The sequence below is a fragment of the Pipistrellus hanaki genome (assembly GCF_964339955.1).
Source record: "Pipistrellus hanaki genome assembly, chromosome: 2".
Classification (NCBI taxonomy): domain Eukaryota; kingdom Metazoa; phylum Chordata; class Mammalia; order Chiroptera; family Vespertilionidae; genus Pipistrellus; species Pipistrellus hanaki.
In genome coordinates this window covers 158,004,590-158,021,586 of record NC_140504.1, presented here as the reverse complement: position 1 = coordinate 158,021,586, position 16,997 = coordinate 158,004,590, and the positions used below count along the sequence as shown (strand labels likewise).

At 39.9% G+C, this 16,997-nt stretch overlaps 1 protein-coding gene across 2 annotated transcripts in view; it reads left to right on the top strand.

Annotated features, from left to right (window-relative positions):
- Positions 1 to 2,212: 2,212 nt before the first annotated feature.
- Positions 2,213 to 16,997, top strand: part of ALG6 (ALG6 alpha-1,3-glucosyltransferase) — a 42,430-nt gene continuing 27,645 nt past the window's right edge. For both annotated transcript variants that reach the window (XM_084876058.1, XM_084876059.1), the window contains exons 1-4: positions 2,213 to 2,331; positions 7,514 to 7,786; positions 13,303 to 13,387; positions 15,487 to 15,576. In XM_084876058.1, the coding sequence (XP_084732184.1) occupies positions 7,705 to 7,786; positions 13,303 to 13,387; positions 15,487 to 15,576 (257 nt within the window). In that variant the 5' untranslated portion in view covers positions 2,213 to 2,331; positions 7,514 to 7,704. The remainder of the gene's footprint in view (positions 2,332 to 7,513; positions 7,787 to 13,302; positions 13,388 to 15,486; positions 15,577 to 16,997) is intronic.

Genomic DNA, 16,997 nt, shown 5'->3' with positions numbered 1-16,997 from the left:
TAGTTTTCTCAGTGTGTCCTTTCAGGGTCTGGGTCTCCATTGATTCACTAATCCACACAGCTGTGGTGTGTCACATCTGTTTTTGCTGCTTTTCTGGGCCTGGAGCTGAAATACAACTGAGGCCTACATATTATCTTTAAGTGAGGAAAGGTCACCCTGGGGATGAGATCCAACCTTACAATTGTCTGTTGCTAGGAACTCTGGTGACCTTCTGTAGCTGTCCTAGCATCCTTGCTCTGCTGATGTCTGTCTTACTGCTTACCGCATAACTAAAATCTGTGTCTAATCATAGTTCTGACATTTATTTGCTGTAGCTCTTAGGGCAGTGGTCGGCAAACCGCAGCTCGCGGGCCACATGAGGCTCTTTGCCCCTTGAGTGTGGCTCTTCCACAAAATACGACGTGTGGGAGTGCATGTACAGTGCGATTGAAACTTCGTGGCCCATGCGCAGACGTTGGTTTTCGGCCTGGGCGAGTCTATTTTGAAGTGGCATTAGAACACTCAAGGGGCAAAAGAGCAGCATGTGGCTCGGGAGCCATGGTTTGCCGACCACTGTCTTGGGGAAATTACAGTGTTTCAAACCAGCATTTCCAATAGTGTTTCATGGACCAGTCAATAGAATGGGAAATGGGATGTGGGGATAGGATTCCACGGTTAAATAAGCCTGAACGTTCTATACAGTTGACTTTTAAACAACTTTGGAGGCACTTAACCCCCAACAGTTGAAAATCTGCACATAACTTTTGACTCCTCCAAACTTAGTTATCCCTTGGTATACACAGGGAATTGGTTCCGGGACTCAAAATCCCAATTTCCTTTGTCTATCGTCCCGTTCCTATTCTCTCGGTTTTTGTAAGCCCAGGTTTTCCTTCAAAGAGACACTCCTCCAGTGAGAGCATTTCCTGGTAGTTTTTATAGTTACAGTGACCGTCTTCTCTGAACTCCTGTAGTGCTTAGTGCATATACAATAACCTGCATTTAGCATGTGCTCCCTTCTGTTGCTTTCTATCCTTTTATGAAAATGTCTTCCCAATAAGAATTAAATATTTTGAGGATAGGGACTTGGTCATTTTTATCCATATTTTCAGTGCTGATGGACTTTTAAATATAGAATACAATTTTAGACCAGGAAGTTTACGCAGCCCCACCCACTCATTTCACAGATGAAGAAACCAAGCTCCAGAAAGTTGTTCGGACCTGCATAGTCCAGAGCCATGGCCAAAATTTTGCTGATACTTATGGATTCCAAATTAGAGGAGTGGGCTCCTACAGCATGGCCAGATTCAGAAGGAGGGAATGTAGTTATTTTTGGCAGTTCAGGAAGAAAAGGTGACCCAAGCCGCTTGATGGGGAACTGTGTAGTGGCTACTGGGAGGCAGGGCTGTTCTTCTGCATAAGCCACTTGTTCTAAAAAATGGTTGGACGTTGTGTTCTTCTGCATAAGCCATTTGTTCTAAAAAATGGTTGGACGTTGAATAACCTTTAGGTTTCTTCGATGAAGTGCCTTCCTAGCCTGAACACATTCTTCTCCGCAGGCAGGTAGCTTAAGGACCTGAGGCAGGGTGGCTTTTTTTTTTTTTTTCTTTAATATATCTTATTGATTTTTTACAGAGTGGAAGGAAGAGGGGTAGAGAGCTAGAAACATCCATGAGCTGCCTCTTCCACCCCCTTCTCGCTCCCTGGGGATGTGCCCGCAACCAAGGTACATGCCCTTGACCGGAATCGAACCCAGGACCCTTCAGTCCGCAGGCCAACGCTCTATCCACTGAGCCAAACCGGTTTCGGCCAGGGTGGCTTTTGATTTCTGGAGGATACAGGCGCAGAGGAAGACCTGCTGGCCGGAGATGAGAACCAGCCAAGGGCTCTCCACTCGGCGAAGCGCGCCCGGGCGCGCCCCTGGCAGGAATGTGTGGACTAAGCAGCAGCTCAGGCCTTGGCCAGGGTCCCGGGAAAGAGGAGCAAGGGGCTTTCCACCTGCCCCCTGCGGAATCCGGGGCGCGAGGCCTCTCGGGTTCCTCCCGCGCGTGCCACGACTCCCAACCCCGCCTCCGCGCCGCCCCGCCCCTCGCCCCGCCCCTTTCCCAACCCCACCCATCGTCCAGCCCCGCCCACCACCCCGCCCTCGCACAGCATCGCCCCGCCCCTCGCCCCGCCCCGCCCCCCGCGCTGGACGTGCTCGCTCCCGCTTTGGGCGCACGGGCGGGGCGGGCCATCGCAGGCGGAAGTCGGAGGGCCCCTCCTCCTCCCCCCCCTTCGCCGCGGGGGCGAGCGCGCCGGCGCCTCCTCGGAACCCGCTGCGGGCGCGAATCTCAACGTGTGGTGGGCGGCGGGGTAAGGCCGGGCTCCCGGGGCTCCGCAGCGCCGGGCTGGGTGGGGAGGGGCTGGGGGCTCGCGCCGCGCCCTGCACGGAGCTGCGCGCAGCGGGCGACCCGGCCCCCAGGTCCTGTGCGCTGAGCAGGGGGCTTCCGGGCCTCGCAGCCCAGGCTGCAGGCTCGCCTGGGTGTGGGGTGGGTGGTGTGGACGCGATGACGTGGGGGGACCCCTTGGCTAGAGCGGTGTGGCGCCCCGTTCCTGTGGTCCTGAGAGTCTGGCCCCTGGAGAAAGGCGCGGGGACGTCGGGAGGGGTTCCTTTTGCAAGGCGCGCTCACCTGCGATGGCAGCACCCAGGGGTGTCGTGTGCGCCTTGGGGGGAAGGACCTTTCAGACTGAAAAAACCAAATTCCTCGTTTTTGGAATTTGTTTTGAGACGCGCTCTGAGTGCAAAGCAGGACGGAAAACTCAGCCGCCAAGCGTGGCAGCCTCCTTGGCCCAGTGGATGGTGTAGAAAGTTACTGTATTTTTGGGTTACAGGTGGAAAAAGTAATAAAGGACCCTTTTTATTCTTCAAGGAGAAGAGTCTCACATAACATCTTTAACCATTAAGGGCTCAGGAAAACTAGGGACCTCCCCATTTTACACGTGAAGATCGCCATCCAGCAAATTCAGGACAGTCCTAGCCCGTTTGGTTCAGTGGATAGAGCGTGGACTGAAGGATCCCGGGTTGGATTCTGATTAAGGGCACATGCCCGGGTTGCGGGCTCAATCCCCAGCAGGGGGGCGTGCAGGAGGCAGCTGATCAATGACTCTCATCATTGATGTGTCTCTCCATCTCCCTTTCTGAAATCAACAAAAATATATTTAAAAAAATAAAGGATCTACTCCTATGGGGTGAGATTACATTGTTGAATCCATCCTAAGTTGAAAATATATTTACTAACCTAAACTACCCAAAATCATAACCTAGCCTTTTTTTTTTTTTTAACATAAACATCATGTTGATCATTTTTAAAAAAAAATATATATATATTATTGATTTTTTACAGAGAGGAATGGAGAGGGACAGAAAGTCAGAAACATCAATGAGAGAGAAACATTGATCAGCTGCCCCCTGCACACTCCCAACTGGGGATATGCCCGCAACCAAGGCACATGCCCTTGACCGGAATGGAACCCGGGACCCTTCAGTCCACAGGCTGACGCTCTACCCACTGAGACAAACCGGTTTCAGCTACCTAGCTTTTCTTAAACTTGCTCAAACACTTATGTTAGCCTTAAGTTGGGCAATTATCTGGGGTTTCATCTCAAGAGTAATTGTCTTTCCTTTCTTACCAGAAGCAAGAGACAAATAGGCAGTTTTGTAGACATGACGGGATGTGAAAGGAAGTCCAGAAGACGCTGGCATTACAGTGCACGTGGGCTGTCTACCCTTGTCTTGATGGTGGCTGATGGAGCCGCAGGCGGGCTGGCTGCCGCCGCCCCATGTTAGAATTGTAGAGCATTTTCACTAGCCCAAAAGAAGACCGAAATTCAAAATCTAAATACGTTTCTACTGAATTCGGATTGGCTTGTCACTGTGGTCAAGTTGAACTTCCTCAGTGGAACCACCGTGAATCAGGGGTCTGTCTGTACTTACGAGTTCCTGTTTTCTGTCAACATTTTTCTAAGTACACAGAGCAAAGCAACTGAGACAAGAGGATCCTTGCTTGCATGCGGTTTATTTCTAGTCGACAAAAAAAAAAAAAAAAAAGTCAATTTCCTTTTATACCTTTTTATTCTATAACACGTACAAGATAGTACTGTACATGAGTTGTAACTTGTTGACTTACAAAGTCAATATCTTTTATGTACCACGCAAATAAGAAACAGAACATTCCTAGCATCTTCTCAGAAGAGCCCCCTGCAGACCTCTTCCAATTACCACCCACTCCCTTCTCCCCAGGGGTAATCACTTTCCTGGTTTCTCCCACCAAAAGTTTCTTTTTTCCTATGTAAGAGGTTTTCATAAGTGAAGCCAAATATGTTCTATGGTGTCTAGCTTTTCTTACAATTATGTTTGTGAGATTGTTCCTTGTTGTTAGAAAATATAATTTCTGATGGTGAAAAGAATTAGGAAGGAAATTAAAGAAGGTTAGGCTACAAAGCTGTAAGAGCTGGGAACCTTGGTAGATGGTCAGGGATGGCCTTTTGAGAGGATGACTTGAGGTACAGCCTGAAGGACAAGAGATTGGCCAGTGGGTTGTGGTAAGAGCATCCCCTGCAGAGGGGACAGAAATGGAAAGGAACTGAGGTGTGAAGGAACCTCACAGGTTCTAGGAAGAGAGGGAAATACTTGTGGGAAAGTTGGAGGAGATGACATTGGAGAGGTGGGCGGCGGTCTTACCATAGAGGGTCTTACGGCTGGGGTATTTGAATTTTATTCTATGTGTATAGATGTTAGGAAGAGATGTTTTTGATACCCTTCAGTTTCTAACATGATCCGCTTGTGGAGGATGGGAAGGCCTATCCATTTTACTCAAAGAAACTCTATAAACGTGATAACACTGGGCAACTGTTGGGAATTAGGAAAAACATCGACATGTTGAGAGACCAAATCTTCTTTTGTGTTGTCAGAATTTATATTAATTTAAACACATAATATGCCCCCAAAATCAGATTGAGAAGGCACTTTATAAAATAGTCATCTATTCTACACTCTAAAAATATTCTTGTCAAGTAGTTGCTCAGCTTCTGTTTAAAACTGTTAAAGAGGAGCTCCTTAAGAAAAAGCTCATTTCACGTTTGGACAGCTCTATTTGTTAGAAAAGATGTCCTAATCATTAATCAGAGTACCTGTTAACACTAGTTATCAGTTCTGGGTCCCTACAGAGCTTGATAATTATCATATGTTATCTGTTGCCTCCCTTTCAATTCTCATGCAGTTTTTTGTTTTTTTTTTCACGTTTAAGGGCAGGACTTTTGCATTTATTTGAATGATTCCTGGAGTTAGATTTGGTCCTTCATATATGTTGTCCATGTCTCTTTGGATATGATTGTTTAGTGTATCAGGTAGCTTTTTCTTCCATCATTGTGTGTGATTAACAAACTTGATCAGCATGATATTATATAGTTAATCATTATGTTTTTTAAGTTCATTATGAATAGTAAGTGTTATTGGTAGTTCATTTTTGCTACTTAAGGTTCCTGGGGAAGTATTTAAATATGATTATCTGGAACTGTGAATAATTGATTTAACTTGGTCATATTATTGATTTAAATTCCCACGCAGAATATTAATTAAGCTTTATTTTTAAAACTAGACATCTGTACTTATAAAATCAATTTTAAACATAATGTCTAGGTGAAAAGTAGAGTCTTGGATTGCAGTTTTGAAATATATAGTGGAGAATGTTGATAAAAGGGGCTTTTTAAAATATATATATTTTATTGATTTTTTACAGAGAGGAATGGAGAGAGATAGAGAGCTAGAAACGTCGATGAGAGAGAATCATTGACCAGCTGCCTCCTGCACACCCCCTACCTGGGATGTGCCCGCAACCAACGTACATGCCCCTGACCAGAATCGAACCCAGGACCCTTCAGTCCGCAGACTGACTCTCCACCACCAAGCCAAACCGGTTTCAGCAAAAGGGGCTTTTTGATTTAGACTAAAAGAATTTGAATAGTTTATACTGGCCTATAACCTTGTAAACCCAGAATCAACATCAAAAAGTGATTTAATCTCCTCTTATTTTGCCTCTGTGATAAAAGTTCTAGTGAACAGTAAAATGATCAAAGATGGATACAATTGGAGAGAAGGAAGAGGGGATTTATATAACCTGAATTTGAATAATGTAGTTACATAACCTTACTAAATGCTTGCTGTCATTCTTGGTGTATTGCAATGTTAGACTTCATTAGTTCCAGGGTTGTATCTTGCTATTTTTAAAAAAATTTTTTCCTTGACTTTAGAAAGAAAGGGAGAGGGAGAGATAGAAACGTCAATGATGAGAAAATCATTGATTGGCTGCCTACTGCAGGCCCCCCACTTGGGATCAAGCCCGCAATCCTGGCATGTGCCCTTGACCCGAATCGAACCTGGGGACCCTTCAGTCCGCAGGCTGGCTCTCTACTCACTGAGCCAAATCAGCTAGGATCCTCTTTTTAGCTAGGGTTTGTCTTGCTATTTTTATTTGAAGTAAGAAAATAATTTTTCAATAGGTGGAATGTGCCAATTTTTCTCTAAAAATTTCAGTTGATTTACTTAATTATGTTTGAGAAATATTTGAAGTATATCCTCTGGTTGAATTGGCTCGCAATTTTTGTTTTTGTCTTTCGATCCTGATTTATGGATTGGAAATATTCCTTTTACTAAAAAATGTGTTGACTGGATATATTCAGAATTGGGGGAGAAAGCTTTGGGAATGATCAGGGAAGGTTGAACTTAAACTAAATTTTGTAGAATGGCCAGGATTTCTAGGAATTTGTTCCAAATTTTTTTCAAGAGAAGTGGGATGGGTTTTGAGAATCAGTTTGAACATAGGTGAAAATGTACATTTTGGAAGAAAAGAAGTAGGAAGTCAAGCTGCATAAATGACATTCATGGAAGTCTTTCTCAAACTAAGTAGAAAGATAAAATTCCTCTTTCTCGCTGTACCAACGATGAGTCACCCCTTTGTTTACCCTTGTGTTAGTTTTACCTGTAGGTGAGCATGCTCTAGATCACATGTGTCAAACACAAGGCCCGCGGGCCAAATCCAGCCCGCCAGGCCTTGCAATGTGGCCCGCACCGCGCTGTCATCACTGCACTCCGCTGTCAGTTTATGACATTGTCAGTTTATGACTGTTCAGTAAACCATTCGGCCCGCGATTTAGGCTGGATTTTAGATTTTGGCCCCTTCTCTGATTGAGTTCGACACCCCTACTCTAGATAGAACTGAATGTTCTACTGCCAACGTGTCTCTTCACTCAGAAATATTTGCTTGTAAGGGCAGATCCTTATTTTATTTCTAGATATAGTAAGTTCCATTTAACAGGGAGAGCTACCTTTTGAGGTGTATTTCCTAATTAGAGGAATAAGGAACTTAAAACTACCTTCTCTCCTTCATTCTCCCACCCCCACCACCCAATTCTTCATCTTCCTATTTGGTTTAATGAGTTCATTGCTATGGGTACTATGCTCAGCTAAATCTTGGTATCCTTTTTTCCTCCCCTGCAGGCTACTTCTTCATAGACATAAAAAAAAAAAAAAAATTGTTTGGAAACGAAGCATCACTTAAAATCCCGTCCAACTCCTAATTCCAAAGAATCGATAACATTCTCTGGTCAAGAAAAGAAGTGACTGACAGCGCGCGTTGAAAGTATTCTGGCCTGATCCCGTTTTTTTTTCCTCCCTACCTTTGAAGAAACATGGAGAAATTGTATTTGATGACAACTGTGGTCTTAATTGGGCTAACAGTACGATGGACAGTATCCCTTAATTCTTATTCAGGTAACACATTTTTACTGTTTAAAAAATTTTTACTGTTCAAATCCTTTGAAGAGTTTTCATTAGTTTATTTGATTTTTGGTGATAATTTATAGTTTCCTAAATGGGATAGAGAAGAATTTCAGGTTTAATTGGTGTGGTCAAGAAAATGCAATTAATCATGTAATTTTAATAAAAAGAATTTGTGTAAGAGCTAAATAGAAGCATGGATGGACTTTGCGACCTGAGAAAACAAAAATGTATTTTAGCCGAGATCGGTTTGGCTCAGTGGATAGAGCGTCGGCCTGCGGACTGAAAGGTCCTAGGTTCGATTCCGGTCAAGGGCATGTACCTTGGTTGTGGGCACATACCCAGTGGGTTGGGGTGTGTGTGTGTGTGTGTGCAGGAGGCAGCTGATGGATGTTTCTCTCTCATTGATGTTTCTAACTCTCTATCCCTCTACCTTTCACTCTGTAATAAATCAATAAAATGAAAAAAAAATAAATAAATAAAATGTCAACTCCCCATCTTCTTTAAAAAATGTATTCTACCTGGGAAGATAACAAAATGAGAAACTTTGATGTACTAAACTTTGAAGAGAGAAATGAGCTATTACTTCAAGGGGACTTTTATCAATGGAGGTTTTTATTGTTTGTTCATTTGTTTAATTTTGGTTGGAGAAGGCATGTTGTTAGATTGAAAGGAAGAGATGAGTGGAGAAGAAGATTGGGAATGATGTGAGAGAAAGGGAGGGAGAATTGATGGAGTGAGGGCCAGGAGATTGGAGAAGGGTTTAAATTTAACCCTGTGAGTATTTATTTAGCACTTATGTTCCAGGCACTTTTCCAAGTTCTAGAGATACAGGATGAATATCCACTACTTACAGGGCCCACATTTTTGTAGATAAGTGGTCACAACACAACATGATAATTATACTGTAGAAGTCTGTGTGAGGTACAAAAGTAACAGAAGGAAATGATCTTTTTGGAGATGATGTCCGAGTTCAGATTTGAAGGATGCGTTGGATTGGGGTACATTTTAGTCATGTAAATAAAGGTGAATTTGAGAGGTGGAATTTGTGGGGGGGCACGAGAACCCATAAATCCATCTTCAGCTGGTCGCAGTGTGAGGCCCCAAACTTCACACTCCAGTGCAGCTTCCTAGTGAATTAATCTGGGCCAAATGCAGGACTCCGTTTTCCTGGCTAGAACCAAAATAGGCAGGTCCTTTTTGTCCTGTTTCTCTCTAAGCTCACACCTAACCTTAGATGTAGAGCAAAGCAAGTGCAAGGGATGAACTAGAAAATATTTACGCCAGTTTCCAGAGCAAACCTGATCTAGGTCATCCATTCTAAGCCTTTCTGATATTGAGGCAATTTCCAGTGGAGGGGTCCAGTGACTTCACATCTTTCACATTTGGTAGCATTACATTTTTTAATTTCTGCTGGGCTGCAGTATATGAAATGATATTTATTGTAGTTTTAATTTGAATTTCCTTCATTGTTAAATTCATTTATTTAATTTGAACTTAATTCATTTCCGAAAGATTGAGTATGTCTTTGTGTTTATTAGCCTTTTGTATTTTCTTTTCTGTGATATTTGCCATGTCATCTGTACATTTCTGTTAGATTTTATTCTTGTATATTCTATATTTTTGTTGTTTTTTTCTGTTCCTGCTTCTGCCCAATCAGTCCCATTTAGCATTCACATGTGAAGAACTTCTATATCATGGGAGGCTGGGAGAATTAATGAATAAGGATGACATCTATAATACTACTAAGATCCCCGCCCCCCTATTAAATACAATACTTTTGGGGGGGGTGTTATAATTTGTTTTTAACATGCTTATTTTAGTTTGCTTATTGTTTATCTTGTTTTCAGACTATAATTAGGAAACACAGGAGTTGGGAAGCTTAGTATTCATTTATATTTCTTTTTTGGAAATGTATGTATTGGGTAGGGAAACTCATATATATTGTAATTTAAGTTTTTTAAAAATGTATACCCCTTACATATTTACAATATACCCTTTATAAGTGCTGCTTATATAGTTTTTATAGACATAAACATATTGAATAAATATTGCTTGTTGTTTTTATTCGTTTTATTTTATTTTTGCTTGTTGCTTTGAACAAGTCTTGGGGAGGAGACAAATTCTGATTTTAGTATTGTTTGTAGAGTTTCACAGTTCCTCTATACTTTGATCTAAAGTGTTACCATTGTCTTTAGAACAAATAGCAGCATTCGAACCAATTTTAATAATCCCTTTTTTCCAAAGCTCCGTTGACTGCTTAGAAAGAGAAAGTGAAAAAGAACAATTTTGTTTGCAAAATGTTAATTATTGTTAAAGTATGTCTGTGCTCTGTTTAGTTGGCTAGTTTTTCTCAGCTTACCTCTTGCTATCTGTAATGTTTCTTTTTACTCACCAGGAACATATAAAAGGGGATTTTATTCTGGAAAATTTTAGCCAAATTTTCTTCTCTTGGAATATTTAAAATTTCAATGTAAAGGCAAGTAGTATGTATTGTTTTAAAAGAAATTACTGTGTGTTTTTTTAAATTCTAAAATTATTTTGAATGATTCAGCAGTTTATAAAATGAATATATAAGTGGTGCTTAAGCCCATTTTCCTGAGAATGAGACAGAATTGAAGCTTTGTAATGTACATTATTGTGTTTTCTTTATGTAATTCTGAATCTCATGTAAATGAATTTCTAGAATTAACCTCAGCGGAAGGATTCCTTTTTGCCCTTCCCAAGTGAAGCTCCCATAGGTGCAGTTGCGTTGTCCTCCTGGGTTGCTTTAAGGGCACTTTAGCAGTTTTAAAAACTTAAGTACTAATTTCATAGCCAGTGTCAGCTGAATTTATTGAAGTAGGTCAGACTGGATAGAAACTTGTTTCTCAACCATAAAGAGAGTCATTATCCATTCTTCTATTTGTTAGAGAATGGTGATAAATTCTTCCACAGTCTAGAGCAATTTCAGAAAATCCAGAAAGCCGGATTTTTTCAGGTATAAGAAATTACTTAAGATTCTCTCTGACTTTTACTATCCTGGTAGACCAAAAATAAACAAAAACAAAACAAAACAAAATCAACTCTTTTCCCCTATAGACAATGGCCATAATTCTGAAAAACAGGAGAACACACTGACTTTTATAAAATACACATGCAGAAAATTAATTCAATCGGGAATTATTTTACCTTTTAAACAAATTGTATGTTATTCTACCCCTTAGTTGATTAAGGGAGTTTTTAATGAAAGTATGTACTATCTGCCTACCAATATATTTCCTTTGAACTCTAGAATTTGAAAATCATACAAATTAAAATTCTTATTTGGGTAATAATTAGGAAATAGTATAGTCATATGATTTAAAAATATAAGTATTGTGAGACGTCAGTAATTAATGATCAATATGTTTTTGATTTATAAGGGAAGATTTCATGGAGAATATGGAATTTAAGATGATTTTTGAAGGTTGGATATAAGTTGATGTATGAGTTGGAGGGAGGCAGCACAAACAGAGGCTTAAAATTTCAATATCAGACAATAACTTAAAGATGTTTTTGGGCAAGAACCAATATATGGGCAAAGTAGCCGTGGCATAATTAATTGGTCTGCCATCACAAATTGCTTAATGTTGCACATTGAGTAAGTGGAAAATCAAGAACTCCTATCTGACTTTTTAATTAATCCTCACCGGAGGATAAATAGAGAGAATGGAAGGGAGGGAGAGAGACACACAGAGAGAAACATTGATGTGATGGGTTGCCTTCCACTTGGGCCCCATCGGTAACTAAGGTTATGTGCCCTTGATTGGAATTGAACCCAGGACCTTTTAGTCTGCAGAACAGCACTCTATCCACTGAGCCAAACCAGCTAGGGCAGAAACTCAGATCTTTTAAGAATATAAAATTGGCCAAGATGCAGTACTTTCTGAGAGACAGAGGCATGCATGTGTGTGTGTGTGTGTGAGTGTGTGTGTGTGTGGTATGTGTGTGTGTGTATACACATGTGTCTATGTACTGCGGGTCCTTGTGACCGTCACTCAGAGCATACGCTTTGGAGATGTTAATCTGCTTTTCCCATGATTATCTCATAGTGGAATCTCTCCTTGGGTAGAGATACTAGCACTTAAAGACTATTGATATTATATAATATATCCATTAGATGCAGAAAAATCTACTTCATGTAGTGTTTCAAAGCTGGACAAAATCTGGGTTGGATTTTAGAGAGCAATAATAAATATATCATTCTCCAACAAGGCACACCTTCCCTAGGGATTAATGACTATACTTGATTTTCACTTGCTGATTAAAAACCTGTGATGAGACTATATCTCTTTGTGCCTTGTTATAATTTTATGGTCAACTGCCAGTTAAATAGTGGGTGTTTACTATTTACTAAGTGGAACTATATGTCATTTTATTTTATTTTATTTTTATTTTGTTTTATTTTTTATTGATTTCACATAGTAAGGGAGAGGGAGAGAGATGGAAACATCAATGATGAGAGAGAATCATTGATCAGCTGCCTCCTGCATGCCACACATTAGGGATTGAGCCTGCAACCTGGCGTATCCAAGCATGACCTCCTGGTTCACAGGTCGATGTTAACCACTGAGCCCCGCTGGCTGGGCTCTTTATGTCATTTTCAATGATTTAAGGTTATTAACCTACTTAGCAGAGTAGGAGCTAAGAGCCTGGATTATGGAGCCAGTCTTCCTGGGTTCAGATCCAGACTCTGCTACTGATTACCTAGGTGACCATTACCTCTGTTTCATTACTGCTGTTTTTCCAGCTGTAAAGTGGGGATGATAACAATACTTAGTTTACTGTTGTATTTGGCATGTAACAGGCACTATCAGTTGTTAGTTATTAGAGATCCACTATCACTCTATTTGCAATTTTGAAATTAAAAAACAAGCTATAAAGCACCAGTTTCTATATAACTCATTTGACAGCCAAGCTTGACCTAATGTTTTTGTAATCTATCGATATGTCTGTTCTTGGTTCTATACTTACCCTTAAGTTATTTATATTTAGTTTATAAAAACCCTCTTTCAAATACAGATATTTATTATTACTTAATAATACTTTTTGGACAGTATGATGATAGTCTCATGAAATAAAAATAAACGTGGATATATTATAATTAGTATTATGAGCTAATTAATAACTAATTAACATTAATAGCTATAAATGTTAACAATATTTATTGAAAGTTTACTGTGTGCCAGTTATTATACAGTGCATTTTCTTCCTGTTGTCTTCTTTATTCCAATGGCCCTCTAGGTAGGTAGTGTTGATCCTGTATGCTGAGGATCAGGGAGGTTAAGTAATTTGCCTGTGGTCACACAGTCACTCAGTGTGCTAGCAGTGCTAGGATTCAGACCTCATCTGGCTGGCTCTTTTGGTAACTTGTGTTCTTTTCTGCCACCTACACTGCCTCTATAATTTAGACATTTTTCATAAGGAAATAAAAATCTCCGATGCACTAAAGTATATTGTTGTTTTGCTTTTTTTACTTTTCATCTTAGGTGCTGGAAAACCCCCTATGTTTGGTGATTATGAAGCTCAGAGACACTGGCAAGAAATAACTTTTAATTTACCGATCAAACAATGGTATGGGCAATTTTAACTTGATTACATTATTTATCATAGTCAATTAAAATAGATTATTTGAAGATATTTAAAAGGAAAATCATGTTACTACTTTGTTGTATTTTTTTTTTTTTTTTTTTTTTTTTTTTAGTTTGCATCCTTATCTTCCTGTATACTGATGTGATATATATTACCTTGTAGGCCCATTTTGAAATATTTCCAGTCCAACCAGTTGGAGTATATCTGTTCACCATTTTTACTGTTAATCATATATACTATTAGTATATATCTTCGTATCTTATAGCTCCTCTTTTACCTATCTCCAGTGGATCTCAAAGTTTAAGTAAATGAAAAATAGCTTTTGACTTCCAAGAAGCTGAAAAACAAATTAAACTGTGGTTGTCAAAATGTGACTCTTAAATTCTTGATGGTTTTCCATTGCACTAATAGTGTTTTTTTTAAAAAAAAAATAAATAAACATATTGATTGATTGATTTCAGAGAGGAAGGGAGAGGAAGAGAGAGATTCAGTGATAAGAGAGAGAATCGTTGATTGGCTGCCACCTGCACATCCCCTACTGGGGATCGAGCCTGAACCTGGGCATGTGCTCTGACCAGGAATCGTACTGTGACCTCCTGGTTCATAGGATGATGTTCAACCACTGAGCCACATTAGCCAGTCCATCCGATAGTTTCGAGGCTAATAATCAATTAGAACTATTTTGCACTCACTTTGTGTCAGGTAGTTACCTAATAGCTTTACATGTTTAACACAATCCTTTGACAACTTTATGAGGTAGATATAATAAAATTTTATGTTAATATGCCCTGTAGTGACATAAATTTGGAAATAACACAATTGTGTTATCGTACCTGTCTTCAGTCAACCCTGTTTAGAGAATAGGACTTCTGGTCCCCACTGTTGGCTGGCCTAGTGTCCCAGATTTAAGCTGTCAACAGGGGCTCCAACCAAAGTGGAAATTCTTGGAATCACTGCCTTTCAGCTTCAGGTCCAAGCCCAGATCCAGGATCCAGGATTATTCCCAGGATATTGTTGCTGGAGTGGACAACCACTCCCAGACAGTACCACACTGTAGTACTCTACCCAGATCTCTTGGCTGTCTAGTACACTTGGATCATTTTATTGTCCCAGGTCACTCTATTCAAACCTACATTTTGTGGGACTGACATTAAAAGAATGAACAATAACATGCTTGGGATCATGATGAATGCTAACTTAATTTTTTTTAAATCCCAAAGTAAGAGATTGTGATGCTGAGAAGTTGTCACCCATTTGAAACAGGCTTATGAATGACGGTTATATGTGAGTTACATAGTTTGCTCTCCATAATTGTAAATTCTTATGATTGAGAAAGTAAGTTGGATAGAAGAAGCTGCCTCATTATAAAAGATATAACAGAAACATGTTTTATGTAAATTTCATCTTCATTTCTTGAGTCATAGTAATTGTATAGTATCTTCCCATTCTGGCCAATTGAAGGAGCCTATTGGTTTATGAATGTTAGATCTAGTTTTCTTCCTTAATTTATAGAATCTTGCAAAACATAGGCTCCGGTTACATCTTGATTTGTTTTCAAAGTTTTCTGTTTCATGAAGTATTTCTCTTCCCATAAACCACATCCGTATGTGTTCTCTGATATTCATTTATTACTTTTTAAGATTGTGATTTGATATTGTTTCTTTAATTTGTTAGATTCTAAGAAGCAATTTGTCTTTTTTGGTTGCATATTTTCTTTTATACAAGTGTTAGTCATTGATTAAGTCTATTAATAGGGAGTGATGCTAAGTTTTGGTTTGTCTAGGACAGTCTTGGTTTGCATCTGTTGTTCTTGCTTAATTATGAATAGCTCACTCTTTCACTTTCAAGAGTGTGTTGGTTTAGACAATAAATTACTTAGTCACGCTACTCAATAACAACTTTCAATTGTAAGTTCACAAAAATTTTTAGAAGGGTAAAAGACAAGAAAGTTTAGATAAAAATGTTTTAACTTGTCTGACATATCTTTTCATTTTAATTAAATTAAATGAGACAAAATGTTAAGTGTAATCTATGTTCTGAATATTGATTATTTGAATGACGCTTTTTCTTTTTCTCTTTAGGTATTTTAACAGCAGTGATAACAATTTACTATATTGGGGATTGGATTATCCGCCTCTTACAGCTTATCATAGTCTTTTATGTGCATATGTGTAAGTTTTTATTTCTTAATGTAACTAAATATTTATGTCATTAGCAGATTTAGTAGAAACAGTAGGATCTGGCTTTGTTGAATAGAGGAGAGATTGTAGCTACTGTTGTATTATGTTTGTAAAGAAAGCTATACCTTTCTTTGCAGTTGGGTTGTAAGAAAGTTAACTATCAGTTTGAACATTTCTATAATTTCTTTGGAGGACAGGCTAGAAAGAAAGGCAAAAGTTAGCTTTGTTTTGAAGTGGAGTTGTCAACTGAGAAATAGGTCTAATATGGTGAGTTGTGCATGGGAAAGTTTTTTTTCTGGAATGGCCTAAAGTACATGAAAAATATGGGTCCAAATGGTATTCTGACTAATCTGTTAGAAACTAGAATTACTGTAGCGTTTCACTTGAGATTTAAGATCAGGATTGGAATACCTTCTTTTATAAGAAGGTTTGTTGAAGATTAGGAACTTCTGTTTGGTGGAGACCCAGTTCTACTCTGTGGTGCTATTCCATTTCACACTTGAAGTGTATCAGCAGAAATTTGAGGAATTTCACAGTATCCTCCAAATTCATCTTGTTTGTTTTACTATTTCCTATTTCGTAAAAATTAGTGTCCTGGATTAAAAATGAGTTCCAAAACTACATGATAATAAGTTATATTTTTCAGTGTTCAGGGTAATGTAATATAATTGAAACTTAATTTATCTTTAACAATTATGTTTAGTTTTATGCAATGATTTGTGATTAATAACTATTTATTAGAGCTGATTGTTATGATAACTGAAAAGATTATAAATTACAAATCATTAGAGGTCCAGTGCACGAAATTCATGCACTTGGTGTGGGGCGGGGGGAGTCCCTCAGCCCAGCCTGCACCCTCTCACAGTCCGGGAGCCCTCGAAGGATATCCTATTGACAGGGATGCCATCAGTTGGATATCCTTAGCGCTATCGTGGAGGCCGGAGAGGCTCCCGCCACTGCTGTTGCACTCGCCAGCCATGAGCCTGGCTTCTGCCTGAGCAGTGATCCCCCTGTGGGAGTGCACTGACCACCAGGGGGCAGCTTCTGTGTGGATCATCTGCCCCTTGCTGGTCAGTGTGTGTCATAGCAACTGGTCATTCCACCATTCGTCAATTTGCATATTAGCCTTTTATTATATAGGGTGATCCTCTGGTCAATACTAGCATATTGTTCTTTATGCAGAGAATAATACTAGAGGCCTGGTGCATGAAATTCGTGCAGGGGAGGGGTCCCTCAGCCTGGCCTTCACCCTCTCGCAATCTGGGACTACTGGCTCCTTACTGCTTGTCTGCCTGCCTGATTACCTCTAACCACTCTGCCTCCTGCCTCATCGCCCCTAACCACTCGCCTCCCTGCCTCATCACCCCAACCATTAGCCTGCCTGTCTGATCGCCCCTAATCACTTGCTTGCC